The 15562-nt window shown below is 36.1% G+C and overlaps 2 protein-coding genes across 2 annotated transcripts; one reads left to right on the forward strand and one right to left on the reverse strand.

The window, feature by feature from the left end:
* Nucleotides 1–188: 188 nt before the first annotated feature.
* LOC118267637 (integrator complex subunit 11) lies at nt 189–2418 on the reverse strand. Its single transcript, XM_035581740.2, has one exon. The coding sequence runs from the start codon at nt 2034–2036 to the stop codon at nt 249–251; it is 1788 nt and encodes a 595-aa protein (XP_035437633.1). The 5' UTR covers nt 2037–2418; the 3' UTR covers nt 189–248.
* Nucleotides 2419–2861: 443 nt separating this feature from the next.
* On the forward strand, nt 2862–15315 carry LOC118267642 (GDP-mannose 4,6 dehydratase). The gene is made up of 8 exons (XM_050694044.1): nt 2862–3024; nt 3159–3317; nt 6078–6272; nt 8846–9086; nt 10800–11032; nt 11889–12104; nt 13206–14551; nt 14767–15315. The coding sequence occupies exons 2-7, from the start codon at nt 3246–3248 to the stop codon at nt 13335–13337; spliced, it is 1089 nt and encodes a 362-aa protein (XP_050550001.1). The 5' UTR covers nt 2862–3024; nt 3159–3245; the 3' UTR covers nt 13338–14551; nt 14767–15315.
* The last annotated feature ends 247 nt before the right edge of the window (nt 15316–15562 follow it).

Raw genomic sequence — 15562 nt, forward strand, 5'->3', positions numbered from 1 at the left:
AGACTTCTAGGGCTAGCACTGCAGCATACTCCTACTTTGTAGTCCTAGTACTGACTAGGCAAGTATAAAGTAACTATAACAAGATATAGGCACACATAATAGGAAAAATTACCTGAGTATGTGTCCCTGTGACTGTATAGTTACATAGTTACAAGATATATTTTTTATGGACAATAAAACAATACAAGTAAAATAATAATCATTATTTTATTACAATTAAAAAATTACACAATTAAAAATCTACAATTTTATTGGACCATTGATTGGAGTAAGCCTAGTATGTAACTACCTAGATCCTCATCCTGGTTGGTCCAGGAAACATATATATTTTTGGTATTGTCCTCATCACCTTCAACTTTGATCAGCACTGATTCAACAGATATGTTGGCCTCTGATATTGTAATAGTCCATCCTTCCAACTTCTCTGACAGCAAAGTTTTCAATTTCTCAGCAGTTTTAACAGATGGACCCGCATCTTCAAAGCGGACTGTACTAGTGAATCTAATTATATGTCTATTGATACCAATCTCATCACACATCTCATCTATATCAAGTAGGGATAATCTGTTATCCCGCACACACAATATTCCATTAACTACACGCCGCCTCTTAGGGTCTGGAGGTTGTGCATTGTAGCGTACAGCCTCTGCCTTCAACAACCTCAAAGATACATCTATTGGAATCTTAGTTGGTGTGTTAATAGTACATGTTTCCCCATTCGCAGGCATGTAACAATTAATCTTAAACTCTTTCTCAATTTTATCTTTCAAAAACTCCATTTTCTGTGCTTCACCATGTACCAACAAAACATTCTTTGGCTCACAGTACTGTATCAGTTGCATGATTCCTTTAGCATCTGCATGAGCTGAGAATGACATGTATTCCACAGCCATTTTCACTTCCACCACTTGGCGGTTCTCAAATTCAACCTTTTTAGCACCATTTAGAATCTTGTGACCAACTGTGCCTTGTACACAGAAACCTGGCATTATCACCATATTTTGTTCATAAGGTGCCCACTTTTTGAATATATTTAAGGACAAACCAGCATGCAACATTCCAGGGGTTGCGAATACAACCATGGCTCCAGGGTTGTCAATGTAGGACTTGTCAAAAGGTTTGATATGCTTAAAATCAAACATGTTTCTTTGTACAAAGGTCTTCCTGATCTTCTGATTAGTCCAAGTTATGAACATCTTGTAGTAGTTGTTTGCTTTCTCTGTCAATCCAAGTGCAAAATACACTGGATATTTTAAATTCATTCTTTCCCAGTATGTTTCTAACAGAATACAGAGCTCTTGTGCTCTCCCTAAAGCAAATACAGGAATAAGAACTTTGCCACCTTTCTCAACACACTCATGGACTTTCTTCAGGAAATCTCTTTCTCTGCAGCGCTTGGAATCTCTGATGGTAGTAGCATAAGTTGATTCTGTAATGAGCAGGTCTGGCCTACATTTATCTATCCAGGCAGCTCCTAGATGCCTGTCAGGAGTCATATTGTAGTCACCAGTGTACACCACTGACTGGGATCCAACACGAATCCAAAACATGGCAGCTCCGAGCACATGGCCAGCATAGTAAGCTTTAATCTCTAGTTCATTGTCCACCATCACAGACTGGTGTAAAGTTACAGCAGTTACTTTCTTTATACAATCCTTGATCATTTGTGATGTGAAGAAGTTAGATTCTCCTTTTCTCTCAACAGCCACTTTTCTCATGTCCTCAAGTAGTATGGGAGCAATAGCCTTGGTGGGATGTGTCATGTAAATAGGTCCTGTGTAGCCGACCATCTCAGACATGTATGGTAGAGCCCCGCAGTGGTCGAGGTGGAAGTGTGAGATGATGACACAGTCTATTTGGCTAGTGATAGGACCTTCAGGTACTATGTACGAGAAGTCTGGGAAGCGCCTCTCGTCATTATAACCCATGTGCATTCCACAGTCCAGCATTATGTTTTTGCCTCCCATGGACAGCAAGATGCAGCTGCGGCCGACATCCTGGCCGGCGCCAAGGGGAGTAATCTTAATATCAGGCATGACGAAATGTTATCTTACCGTAGTGTTATGTACATCAGTAAGACGCAGTAGCTATTTACTTATGATTGTTAGGTACTATTCACAATAAATGTTTATGAGTAATACTTTGCGCTTGTTTTCGAATTACAACATCAAGACAATCATTAATCTAAGTAATATATTGTAACAAAACTAATAACCTTGTGTAAAGTTGTATGATATATCACCAGTTCACTCTTATAATAAAATGTATGTGCTCTATGCTATATCCATACAGCGTATGACAGATAATATAAATACTTTACAAATATGATATTACTATTACATGTAATAACTTTGATACAGTCGGCACTCGGTAAACAAGTTTCTCATAAGTTTTTGTAATTTTTGAACGAATTACTGAATGCAAAAGGCATCATTCAATCATTTCATGATGACATTCATTGTATGAACTGTCATTTATGTCAGCAGTGTCAATATCACGGGGAAGATCGCTGGGGTTGGGGAAGATCGAGGCTGCATGAAGGATTGGAGGATGCATAGGAGAATGGCATTCTATAATCCATGGTTCTATCCCTCTATTCATCTGGTATTGATTTTTTTATGGAATAGGTGGCATGATCTGGTAATGGAGATGGGCGATTTTTCGAAAAAATATGTAAAATCACAAATGCTTGACAAATGCTTTGTGTGAATATGTTTGTCTCGCGAGAATTGATTTATCATAAGGTAATACTTAATTATTAGACATCAAATTAGAGAGTAAAAATATAGTTTCTAATTTTCCGTCAATCCAATCATAAATTATAGAAAATACAACAAAAAACATATTTTTATAATGGCAGCCGCGTTGTAATGTCAATGTACATGGATAAATTTCAAGTTGTCAGCTGTCAATGTCAAGTCAAACGTCATTTATTTGTATTAGAAAATTGTAATTGATTTACCGATTATTATTTTTGTTTTGCAATTTTGCAACGTTTTATTACACATTCCTATTTATATAAAGGTACAACTGCAACTATTTTATACTATATACGTCGATTATTTCGTATGTCAGGCAGTAACATAATAAATGCTAACGCCGACACGTAAATTTTTACTGTAATAAGTTCTTGTTGTGATAAGCTTATCATTTTCCAGACAGCGTTGCTTGCCGGCTCGTCGAGAACGGACGTGTCCGTCCTGTGTATATACATTCGGCAAATTACTGAAATATAATCAAAGAGAATGTCGGGCGAAGGTTCAAGTGTGGCGAATAACAACAAGAAGGTGGCGTTGATTACCGGTATTACTGGCCAGGTATGTGACTGTTTACTTTATCTGAAATTTATGTTTTCATGCGTGAGACCATTACTCGCCACGTTACTCCTTATAAATAGTAATTTTATGGTTAATTTTTTCATGGTACAGTTTTATTACATCCAAAGAGATTTTGTTGTTTTTAAAAACCGAAATTTATTTTGGCATACGTTATACCAGCTGTTTAAACTTTAATACTAGGTAATTAATTATTGACAGTTATTGCCAACAAAATAATTAATAAATTACATTAATCTACTTATTTATTTTATATTATTGAGGTACTTAGTCAATGATTAAATATATAACTAAAAAATAATACTTATATTGAAATTACTGTAATATAAAAAAAAAAACATTATTTGAAAGAACTTTCATTGGAGGACATATTAATTAAAAATAAATGTGCAGCATATTTATTAAGACCGAACCATAAATAATTAATAGCAAATATTTAACCAATTTAGTGCCTTATGCACCACAGTCGGTGCATAAGGCAGTACATTTACCAAGGTCGAACATGAGCCAAGTTAACTATTCAACACCTGTTGGTGATCCTGTTGTGTGCCCAGATCCTGTTCTGAAAACTGATAACACTTACATGTTAAATATGTTATCTGATGAATGATTCAGAGAATTATACAATTTATTGTTACTATCAATTTATATTAAAAATATTGTATGATTTAATAATCCTTATAAGTTTATCACTAGTGAATGTGGCAAACTTCATACTGCCTGTAAAAAAACTTCATCTTTTAAACCTCCCCTGGACTTCTACAAATAATTCAAGACCAAAACAAGCCAAATCAGTTCAGCTGTTTTCGAGTTAAAACTCATGAGGCAATTGAACAGAACAACAACAGTGTTAAGGAAGAAATAACCAATTAATGGTGATTATGGTGATACTAAGATTACTAAAAACAAAGAGAAATGTGTTGAAATCATACACATCTATATAAAAACGTTAACTAATATTAAGAAAACATATCTTTATATATATAATTCTTCTGTAAGTGTGTATGTCACTGAACTTCTCTTAAATGACTGGACCGATTTTGATGAAATTTTTTGTGTGTGTTCAAGGGGATCTGAGAATCGTTTAGATTCACAATTTTGTTCGCTGGACAGTGTTTTTTTAATTAATTTTTATATTTGACAGGACAACGTCTGTCGGGTCCGCTAGTTACCTATAAATTTTTGTAAAACATTTAATCACAGTGTTTAATTGGATGGGTAATTTTTTATTGAAATGGATTGCCTTAATGGAATGATTATATTCTAATTAGTAGATAACTAAATACACTCCTACATGGCCCATGGCATGGTTTACCTTTTATGTGGACCTTTTTTTAGATAACAAATATTTGATTGTGTTATCTGACTTTCCTATATCCTATTTCAAAGTATATCCGTCATATTTTAAGCAGAGCGCGATATAAATAGTTACCACCAAAACATCGCGCCTTTTCCGCGAAGTGATAAGTGGAGATAACATCACGCCTCTTATTCACTAAAGGGGCAGATGATTTACGTCAGTTAAATGTCCCATATTATAGGGAGTCTATTGCCTTTATCTGGATACTATTCTATACTCCATACTTTTTTTTATGAAACGCCGGGGAAGGGGGGAATTGTGCCTCCGGTAACCTCACTCACACAACGCCAGCGTTGTTTCACGTCGGTTTTCAGTAAGCCATGGTATCACTCCGGTCGAGCCGGCCCGTTCGTGCCGAAACATGGCACTCCCACACTTGTACTGCTATAGTTAATATAGTTTTAAAGAAATGACGCATATCAAAATCGAGATCCTTAACTTGGCGGTCGAGCTTGCGATCTCTACCAATGACGTGGTCAAATGAATAAATAAATGTAGCTAAATGAAATGAAATTATATGCGATAATTCCCCATACATTTCGTACATATGACATGATGTCATAAAATTAATATCTAATCGATTATAATTATCGTTTGAAGTTTATGGTTCCGGGAATGGGTTTTCCCGAATTTACTTTATGTATTTTTCCCATATGTTAGCCTTCTAGATTTCTAAAACAAGACAGACCAAATAGGTATAGGTAAAGTTTAATCAACTTCCTATTTAAAAAAATAATAATATTTATTTGTGCTTGTTTGATACAAGCACGATATTTTGTACTCACAGAGTGTATTTTGCTATAAACATGCATGCGTTCCTTATTCATGTGACACGAATAGTTTACAAATTGTGCGTTAGGGCTGAGCCAACGTATTCACAGTCAGTCATATCGTGTTGTGTTTCATAACAATCGTAACAGAAGGTAACTTCACGCCTGTGTCGCCTCGCGAGATGTCAATGCTCGATAACTACCTAGATGTTCTAATTCATACTATTCACACTATACTAATATATAATACCCTATAACGGCGACCAGCGACCAAATACCAAGAGAAGGGCAGCAATAGTTATCCCCAGAACATTCAGACACTTTCTATCCTATGTGGTTAAAGTAGAATTTGTGAGGTTTTATGAAACACTTCTTAAGGAGCGTTTTATTAAGGACTCTATATACAAAAATCTATTGGTGTACGTTAGTCTCGCTAAAACTCGAGAACGTCTGGACCAATAAATTGTTTATGGAAGTCCAGGGAAGGGTAAAAAAAATGCTTGTGGTGGTACGTAGTTTGCCGGGTCACCTAGATAGAATCTTTAATAAAAACACTTATGTTCAGCAGTTCACGTAATCCTACTAATAATAATATACCATTTTTGTTTGCAGGATGGTTCGTACCTAGCGGAGTTTTTAATAGAGAAGGGTTATGAGGTGCACGGCATCCTCCGGCGGTCGTCGTCGTTCAACACGGGCCGGATCCAGCACCTGTACGGCAAGCCGGCGTGCCACACCGGCGGCCGCATGCACCTGCACTACGGAGACCTCACTGACACCACCTGTCTCATCAGTATTATTACTAAAGTAAGTTGTACATTAAATTGATTCTTATAATGAACTATTTTAGTAGGGTTCGGTCTCTAGTAATATTACTCACTGTTTGAGTTGGAGAGGAGTTGATTATTGGGGAACGATACACGGAAATATCTTACTTTTCATAAGTACATATATTCAATTAGTAAAACTGAGTGACAATTTGTTGACGAATGACATAGAACAAAAAACAAAGACAAAAATAATCCTTTAGATAGGTTTCAATCGTCAACACTCACACAGGTAAATCTCAATACAAGGGTTGTTTTATGTCGATTTTCTGTAAGGCCGTGGTATCACTCTGGTCGAGCCGTCCCATTCGTGCTGAAGTTGCCGTGGTTCTCCCATTTGAATGGGATCTCAGAGGAGTATAATAATACGTACTTAGTTAGCACGATTTTGAGAATAATTTTCAGACTCCCACTGGGAAATACAAACAGATTTGAAAGATTCCGTTTAATTAGAAAAAAATATGCAATTTTTCTAGTAAAATAGTTAAAACCGACGCGGCAGTTTACTATATTTTATTGATAGTAATTTAAAACTTATTTTATAAGTAAATTTGCATGTAATATTGAGTAGCGTCAACCCTATTTCAACTAATAGAGATACATTTTACATCAGAAAATGTTTCAGAACAATTTGAAACAAGGTCAAAACACAATAGGCCTAATTGCATGGCGATTGGTTGATAAATACCGTTGCATAACGCCTCCATACACGAACTGAAGGCATGCATATTCATTGTACCGCCAGGTCGAACTGCCTACTGCCAGGTAGCCTAACGACCGAAATTATTATCTAACCGATTTTAAACCAATCTTTGGATCGATCTCTGTTTTTGATCATTTCACAAACTGATCTTAAATGAAAAAAATTGGATTCAAAACGATTTATTAAAAAGATATGTCAAACATACAACCATAGTACACACAACATATAACCATAGTGACGCCACTTAGCATGGCCCTTAGCATTTCTCACATAATGATAAAATTTTGAAGTTTTTCAATTTCAGATTTTTCCGTAATATTACGGATTACTTTAGATTAGAATACGTACATTAAGCTCTGTCTAGCCTATGGAGAACTAACCGGATGAAGTTAGGTTTTACAAACATTCGATAAAATAATGAAATTAGCTGTAGGTACGTTACTGTGATGACACAAATTGTTTCATATTCAATGCTACAATACATTTTTGTAAAATACTAGTGCACAAATCTTTGGGCAAACGAATTTTATCTTCAGTCAAACATTTCCACAAGCAAGAAACAAGGTATTGTCATTAAGATGTTCTAGATAGCCAGTTTATAATGTGCAGTAAAGATTAGTTAGTAATCGTTAAGTGCACTACATGTTGACGATTGTGGTGGAACCTTGTAACGTCATGAACCTAATTACAGTAAACCGAAAGAATCTCATCGAAATACAAAACTTATACAAAAGATACAGATCTCAAATCGCATCCCTGAGTTAGGTAAAATATTATTGGGATTTTCTTTTCTGAAATTCTCGACAATTTTACCGTGATGAACATCTTCACTGTCACATTCTTTTGCCCCTGCTTCACAGAATTCAATTGTAAAATGAACTATCACATGCAGTATTTCCGAATGAAAACGAACCTCCGACCTTTCAAAAAAAAGGTCTCAGCACAATATGGGATCGTTGCCCTTCCTATAAGGAATACGTCACCGTATCAGCCATTTCGAGCCGTGATAATATGACTATTATTGTTATATTATTATGTACCATTGAACATTTCCTAACTCTTACAGATACGTCCCAGAGAGATTTATAACTGGGAGCGCAGTCCCATGTCAAAGGCTCCTTCGAGCTCAGTGAGTACACGGCGCAGGTGGATGCCCTCGGCACTCTGAGGTTGTTGGAGGCGGTGAGGGCGGTGGCCTGGCCGACCAGGATATACAGGTCTACCTCAGAATTATATGGAAAGGTCGTCGAAGTACCCCAAACTGAAAAGACTCCTTTCTATCCCAGATTTCCTTATGGTAAGTCTTTTGTAATTTTTTTCTTGCTATTTTCTTTTTCCTCTTCATCAAGTGCTATGGCTATGATAGCCAACTCACGTATTGTAAACCAAGACATAACCGTGCGCTACACTTAACGTTTGGATTCAAACTGATCTGGTGCCAACCAGGTCAGCCGGCGGCGAGGCATACCAGCGCGGTGTCGCCTAGCCAATAGCATAGTTGACGTACAGGCGCTGCTGATACGCTTTCGTTTCGTGCATACGGTAGGTTGACGCCTGGTTGACAGCGAGGCAAAAGGCGTTACGGTTACGATCCCTTTCCGATCCCATATGTGTGCTGAGACCTAAAATCATACTATGCATATGCTTAAAAGTTCGGCAACGCATTTGTAACTCAGGTGTGTTTAATTGCCCTTCCTATAGAAACTGTACAGAAAAATCGAAAGTATTTGTGGCATGTAATCTATAAAAACTACGTGTCAGCCAAACATTTAAAAATAATCTAGCTGTGATAATCTATTGTTGTTATATGTATTATTATGTACCATTGAAAATTTCCTAATCTCCTACAGATACGTCCCAGAGAGATTTATAACCTGGGAGCGCAGTCCCATGTCAAAGTTTCCTTCGAGCTCAGTGAGTACACGGCACAGGTGGATGCCCTCGGCACTCTGAGGTTGTTGGAGGCGGTGAGGGCGGCTGGCCTGGCCAAGGAAACCAGGATATACCAGGCGTCTACCTCAGAATTATATGGAAAGGTCGTCGAAGTACCCCAAACTGAAAAGACTCCGTTCTATCCCAGATCGCCTTATGGTAAGTGTTTTGTAATTGTTTGTTTATATATTACCAGAGGCCCAATTACCCCCTTCCCAATATTCCCAATCCCCGATTTCCCAACAACCCTTAAATTCCTAAAACCCAAAATGCCGGCAAAGCAATTGTAACGCCGTTTAAATATAAAACGTGTTCTATAAAAAAAAAAAAATATGATTGTATTGTTCTTCATCTTAATCTTATTTGTAACGTACAAACGTCGAGAAATAGTGTTACCCAATAGGGATGATGACGCGGTATGAAAATTATAAATCTATTATATTTAGTCCATCAATTAGGCAATGAAAAAATATTAGACACGGATTTTGTCATATAAGATAACAATACTTAGATAAAACGAATCAAAGTTTCCCAGTGAGGGCAAATACGTCATTGCTACGTATAAAAAGTACCTAGAAGTGACGTCACGCGATATTTCAAATCGATATATCTTCGAAAGTATTTGTTTCTGTAAGTCAATAAAAAATACGTGTCCCATATTTAAAAATAATCCACATAACGGACTTAAAATAAAAATTACTTATCTACTCTATGATATAATCGAAAGTAGGTAATTAATTATTTTTGTAACTGACTTGAATACATGAATTAATAAGTAAAGTACCAATAATTATTTTATCAATGTTCCGCCTTACACCACCTAATTAGGTTTATAGTAATATTATTAAGTGGGCAGATAATAGTAGCGTACGTTTTGCACTATCGGTGAATCTGAACGATTATAATATTCAGTCTACATCATTTGACTGTTACGGATATTAATAAAGAAGATTAAATTGATGTTATCAATTTTACTTTAAATAATTTTATATTTGATGCTATCGAATTATGATTATGTATGTCCGTGTTATGGTGCGATTCTAGTTAAGCTTTTTCACTTAAACTCTTTCTTTCTTTCTTTCTTTCATTTTCTAATTTTTCGGCCTTCTTCCTTTTCTTTTCGTCTCTTATGTATTTTCATATCCTTATTTATCAGACTATCCATTAAACTTAAATCACATAATTTCACAAAAGGGTCATTCTCTATTAGACGGCCGTCATAATCATATAAGTAGATGGCGTTGTATAACTGTTGTTCTATTCTGCCCTCCATTCCCTCGAAAAATATGATGTTGTGTAAGTACGGAGTGTAGAATTGTACCCGGTGCTCGGTGTAAACAACCGCGCGTCCAATGACAATGGAACTATTAACGTAATTGTGACATTGGAACCACCGAGCTTCATGTTACTTCCAATTTACTAGGAAAAGGCATAACATAACAATAACCTTTATACATTTTTGAAATGAATCGCTTAATATGTTGCTCAGCCCAAATCTCGAGAATAGCTAAACCGATGTCGCTAATCCTTTTAACAATATTTCTAAGGCTAAACAAAGTTTGTGGAGTCGGTTAATAATGTAATAATGCAATATCAATGTTAATTTAACTATCCCCTAGTTTTCTGCTGGTGTACCTCCGTTACCTGTAGGCACATTCCATCAATGTATATGAATAATTAATTTTCCGTTTGTGGCTTCACCTGTTTTCAGTCCCGATTCTGTGAAATTGAAATACAGAACAGACGGTTACTCCCTGAAAAGTAAACTTTACAATTAATGATGAAACAATTTTTCAAATCGGTTCAGCAGTTTTGGAGCCGAAACACGCATGGTTTTTCCACTTTATAAATAAAAAATCTTATTTCTTCTAGCATGCGCGAAGCTATACGGTTATTGGATAGTGGTAAACTACAGAGAAGCGTACGGCATGTTCGCATGTAATGGTCTGCTCTTCAACCACGAAAGTCCAAGGAGAGGTGAGAACTTCGTGACCAGGAAGATCACGCGAGGAGTCGCCAAGATCACCCTGGGGCTGATGGAGTATCTGGAACTTGGTAACCTGGACAGCAAGAGAGATTGGGGACACGCCAAAGATTATATTGAAGTAAGTCTTTTCATATATCTATTTAAACACAGGTTAATATGAAATGACGTTTATTTATTTGCATGAATTGTAATTACAGGTGGTTAATTATTTTATCAGCTTCACAGACAGTTCGCTAATATTAGCATACGAAATTATTGAGTCTCAAAAAATTTAATAGAATCAATTAGGAATGTCACTATTTAATACATGAGTGTCAAGCGTTGCTCAATTTATATAATATTAAGAATGTTATGAATCTTTAAGATTAAGATACTCATTTATGAAATAAAATGTTTTATCGAGGATTCTTTTGAATAGATATGTGATTAGATTTTAGATTGTTTTGGTATGGTGTGTAAAATAAGCTATAATAGAATTCGGAATTCATTTAGATAAGTAGTAAGTACAGCAAATCAGATTGCCAAACCCGGATTAGGTAGGGCCGACAGTTTGGTTAGACAGTTAGTCTCTTTATAGATAATGTGTTTGTGTTTACAAATCAGCATCTACGACACAGGAGATCAAATTAGTGTGGGGTTATAAAGAAAACTATGGTATTTCTAGGCTATGACTGCCTCGTTGGCTGAGTGGTCGCAAGTGTGACTGCCGGGCAAGGGGTCTCGGGTTCGATTCCCGGGTCGGGCGAAGTATTACTGGTTTTTTTTCGGTTTTAAACAATTTCTCTGTGGTAGCACGGAGTCTGGAAATGTGCCCGGTATACGGCAATAGGCTCACCACCTATTACATGGGACTTACAACATACATTGTGAAATGTGGGTGTACATTGGCATTATGTGCCATAATGTGCACCTCTGCCTACGCCTTCGGGGATTAAAGGCGTGACGTTATAAAAAAAATATTAAAAAAATTCTAGGCTATGTGGCTGATGCTGCAGCAGAAGGAGCCGGAGGACTTCGTGGTGGCGACGGGCGAGGCGCACAGCGTGCGGGAGTTCGTGGAGCGCGCCTTCAAGTGCGTGGGCCGGGACGTCGCGTGGCGCGGCGCCGGCGAGGCAGAGACCGGCCACGACGCGCACACCGACCAACTGCTGGTCAAGATCAACCCCAAGTACTTCAGGCCTACTGAAGTGGTGAGTCTTTGTGGATATTATGACATACATCAACAATATGAATGTTGTTTTTATTCCTATGAAAGTGAAGGTGATTTAGTTTTTAAAGGTGACTGGTGTAGTCTAGTTTGAATGTAAAAATAATACTTAAAAATAAATACAAAAATGTAAGAAAACTTCAGCCTCACAATTTTTTTACCAAATTACCATTCCACTAAGAATGTATTTTAAGAATGTGTTTTATTTCTTGTTTTACTGCAAACTACGGTAAGTTTAATAAAGTTTGTGATAAAACGGCCACTTCAATTAACTGATAATTTTATAATAAAACTAGTTGCCGGTTCTAGTGGCTGATAAAACACTAAAACACTTTAAAATTGTATAGGACAATGCACCCACTTTCGATAGCAGGATTATTTATTACCAACATGCTACATTCAGCATATATATTAAAAGGAGGCTATGTATTATTCTAGACTATATACCTACTCCTGTTACAAATTTCATCCTGATCCCTTAAGCCATTTTGACGTGATTGAGTAACAAACATACACAAGATAGGTTTTACTGCCGTACTCAGAAACAATTAATTGTTTTTGGAACAAATTCGTTACTAAGGAATACTTTAAGTAATCATCAAATGTAACTTAAGTAATGACTGCACGGTTGGCGCGGTGACTGGCAACTGGCGGGTTCGATTCCCGCACGGAGCAACTCTTTGTGTGATCCACAAATTGTTGTTTCGGGTCTGGATGTTATGTGTATGTGAAGTTGTATGTTTGTAAACGCACCCACGACACAGGAGAAAATCCTAGGGTGGGCAATGTTTAAAAAATGTCTCTGAGTACGACTGCACGGTTGGTACGGTGGCTGGGCAACTGGCTGCCGCGCAACGGGTAGTGGGTTCGATTCCCGCACGGAGCAACTCTTTGTGTGATCCACAAATTGTTGTTTCGGGTCTGGGTGTCATGTGTATGTGAACTTGTATGTTTGTAAACGCACCCACGACACAGAAGAAAATCCTAGTGTGGGGGCAACGTTTAAAGAAAAGTCTCTGAGTACGTCAGTTAAAGGAGAAGATATTTTACTATAGTTATTGAAACTTAAATATTTTCCTTCCAGGACCTGCTTTTGGGTGATCCATCGAAAGCCAAAGCGAAGTTAGGTTGGACGCCTCGAGTGAGCTTCGACCAGCTAGTGAAAGACATGGTGGAAGCCGACCTCGAGCTCATGAAGAGAAACCCAGAGGCGTAGGTCGTAACTGCCCTGTATAACGCTATACAAAAATGAATTTTACTAGTATAAGAATAAGGTAAAAAGTTGTACATGATATTGATATACTTAGTCAAGTGTTTTAAAGGTCTCTTTCACACCGAAGACTGCTAAATTATCATTCTAAACTAATATATATTATGTACTTACATACGTCTGTTGCTTGAAATTTTTTTATTAATTATATTTTTAATATATAAAGTTTGTTTGAACGCGCTAATCTCCGGAACTACTGGTCTGATTTGAATAATTATTTTTGTGTTGGATTGTGCATTCATCGCGGAAGGTTATAAACCAAAAATATCATACTAAGACTAATAGGAGTCGAGCAGCTAGTATCATAATATGTATTACTCGATTAAATTCGGCATAGTATGTTTATCTATATAAAATTCCCAACGTTATCACGCAGGAAATATGTGTACATAATAGAATATTTACGCAATCATAATATGTAATAGATTTCCGCGAACTTAGCTAAATATATGAAAAAAGTACTCCGCAGTAATAGTACCAAAACTATAAAGCCAAATCTATACTTATATATAAAGCTGAACAGTTTGTTTGCTTGTTTGAACGCATTTTCAATTAAAGATTGAATATGTTTTCGGTCCTAAGTTTAGTAACATACTTAATATAACCCCGGTTGTATCGCTTGAGAGAATAAACAAGTCCCAACGCACAAACATTACCTCCAACTTAAAAAAATATAGTAGATTTGAGAACCTCCTCCTTTTTTTGAACTCGGTTAAACACCCACTCTTAGTAATCAGAGGGCCTGGTATGAGTTTGTTTGACGTTACAAAGAATCGAAACGTTACCGCGTATAACTCTCTGATTGGTTGGTTTATTGGAGCTGGCCAATCAGAGCGTTGAACTCGGTAACGTTTTGATCTCGTTTAATATATAAAACAAACTCGTACTAAGCCCTCAGACTTAATTACTGATACATTTCTAGCGTTTTTCACATTATTTTTGTGAAGTTATAACAGTGCTATAAGTTTTTAAACTGATATGGTCACTAGTAATATCATTAGACTAATAAACATGATAAATATCCCATTTTAAGTCCCGTTCTAATGATATTACAACAGTGCTATTTGCATTTCTTGTATTAAATGTGTATATATAAGTAGTGCAATTTTATATTATAATACATAGTTATATGATACTTGTATATTCATAGGAAAAGCGAGGTGTAAATTATAATGTTACTTATTGTAAGTAACGATATAATTTCCAATTTCTATGCAGTTTTAAGGGTGTTGCCACACTCCTGTGTATTAATATGTACACATATTCGATTTTGTATCAAACCAACTGCCTCTTACTGTCCACTGAGTTAGATATGAGATTTGCCCCTACGCCGGCACTGGTTATATAATACTTGTATATTCATAGGATAAGCGAGGTGTAAATTATAATGTTACTTATTGTAAGTAACGATATAATTTCCAATTTTTATGCAGTTTTAAGGGTGTTGCCACACTCCTGAGTGTGTATGTACAAACTAATGTTAATACATTCTACAGGACGGAATTTAAAATCTACCCCATTCTTAGCGGTTGTTAACAGCAGTAGTGTGGGAACATCATAACTACTATAAGATGTATAAGTAAAGTTAAATGCCTTATACAAATGCGTCAATACAAATACGTATTGTTCATACTATCGTAAGGTTTTTATTGCAAACGCCATAACATTTTCCATCACAATAAATGTACGTGTAATTCTAAAGTAGATGTAACCAATTGTAAGTATGTTAATTTTTTTTTTTCATGAATACTGAAATGCCACATACCGCCGTACTGATAGTCATTTAAGTTACTTAACCTAGTCTTTAGCATTTTTTTCCGAAACAAAATCATTACTAAGAAATAGTTTAAGTAACCATTAAATGTTTTTGAGTGCGGCTGTTATACTTCTAATGTTTTAAAATAATCTAACAGACGGACATTAACAGGCGGAAATTTACCGAAAAAATTAAGAAGAATCATAGCATTTCATTATTTATAAACTTGTATACTTTGTTTTTAAGAAATTATTATTTGTTAAGAAAATTATTATTATTTGTTCCGAAGTGTTTATATTATAGTTATAGCATAGAATTATTGTGTAATCAAGTCTACTGGCATGCTTTTAGTCTGTTAGTTTCCAGTGAGATCGTTTTATTATATATTTTGTTCCTGTTTTAATTAGATATATTT

This window comes from Spodoptera frugiperda, chromosome 6, assembly GCF_023101765.2.
Source record: "Spodoptera frugiperda isolate SF20-4 chromosome 6, AGI-APGP_CSIRO_Sfru_2.0, whole genome shotgun sequence".
NCBI classification, from domain to species: Eukaryota; Metazoa; Arthropoda; class Insecta; order Lepidoptera; family Noctuidae; genus Spodoptera; species Spodoptera frugiperda.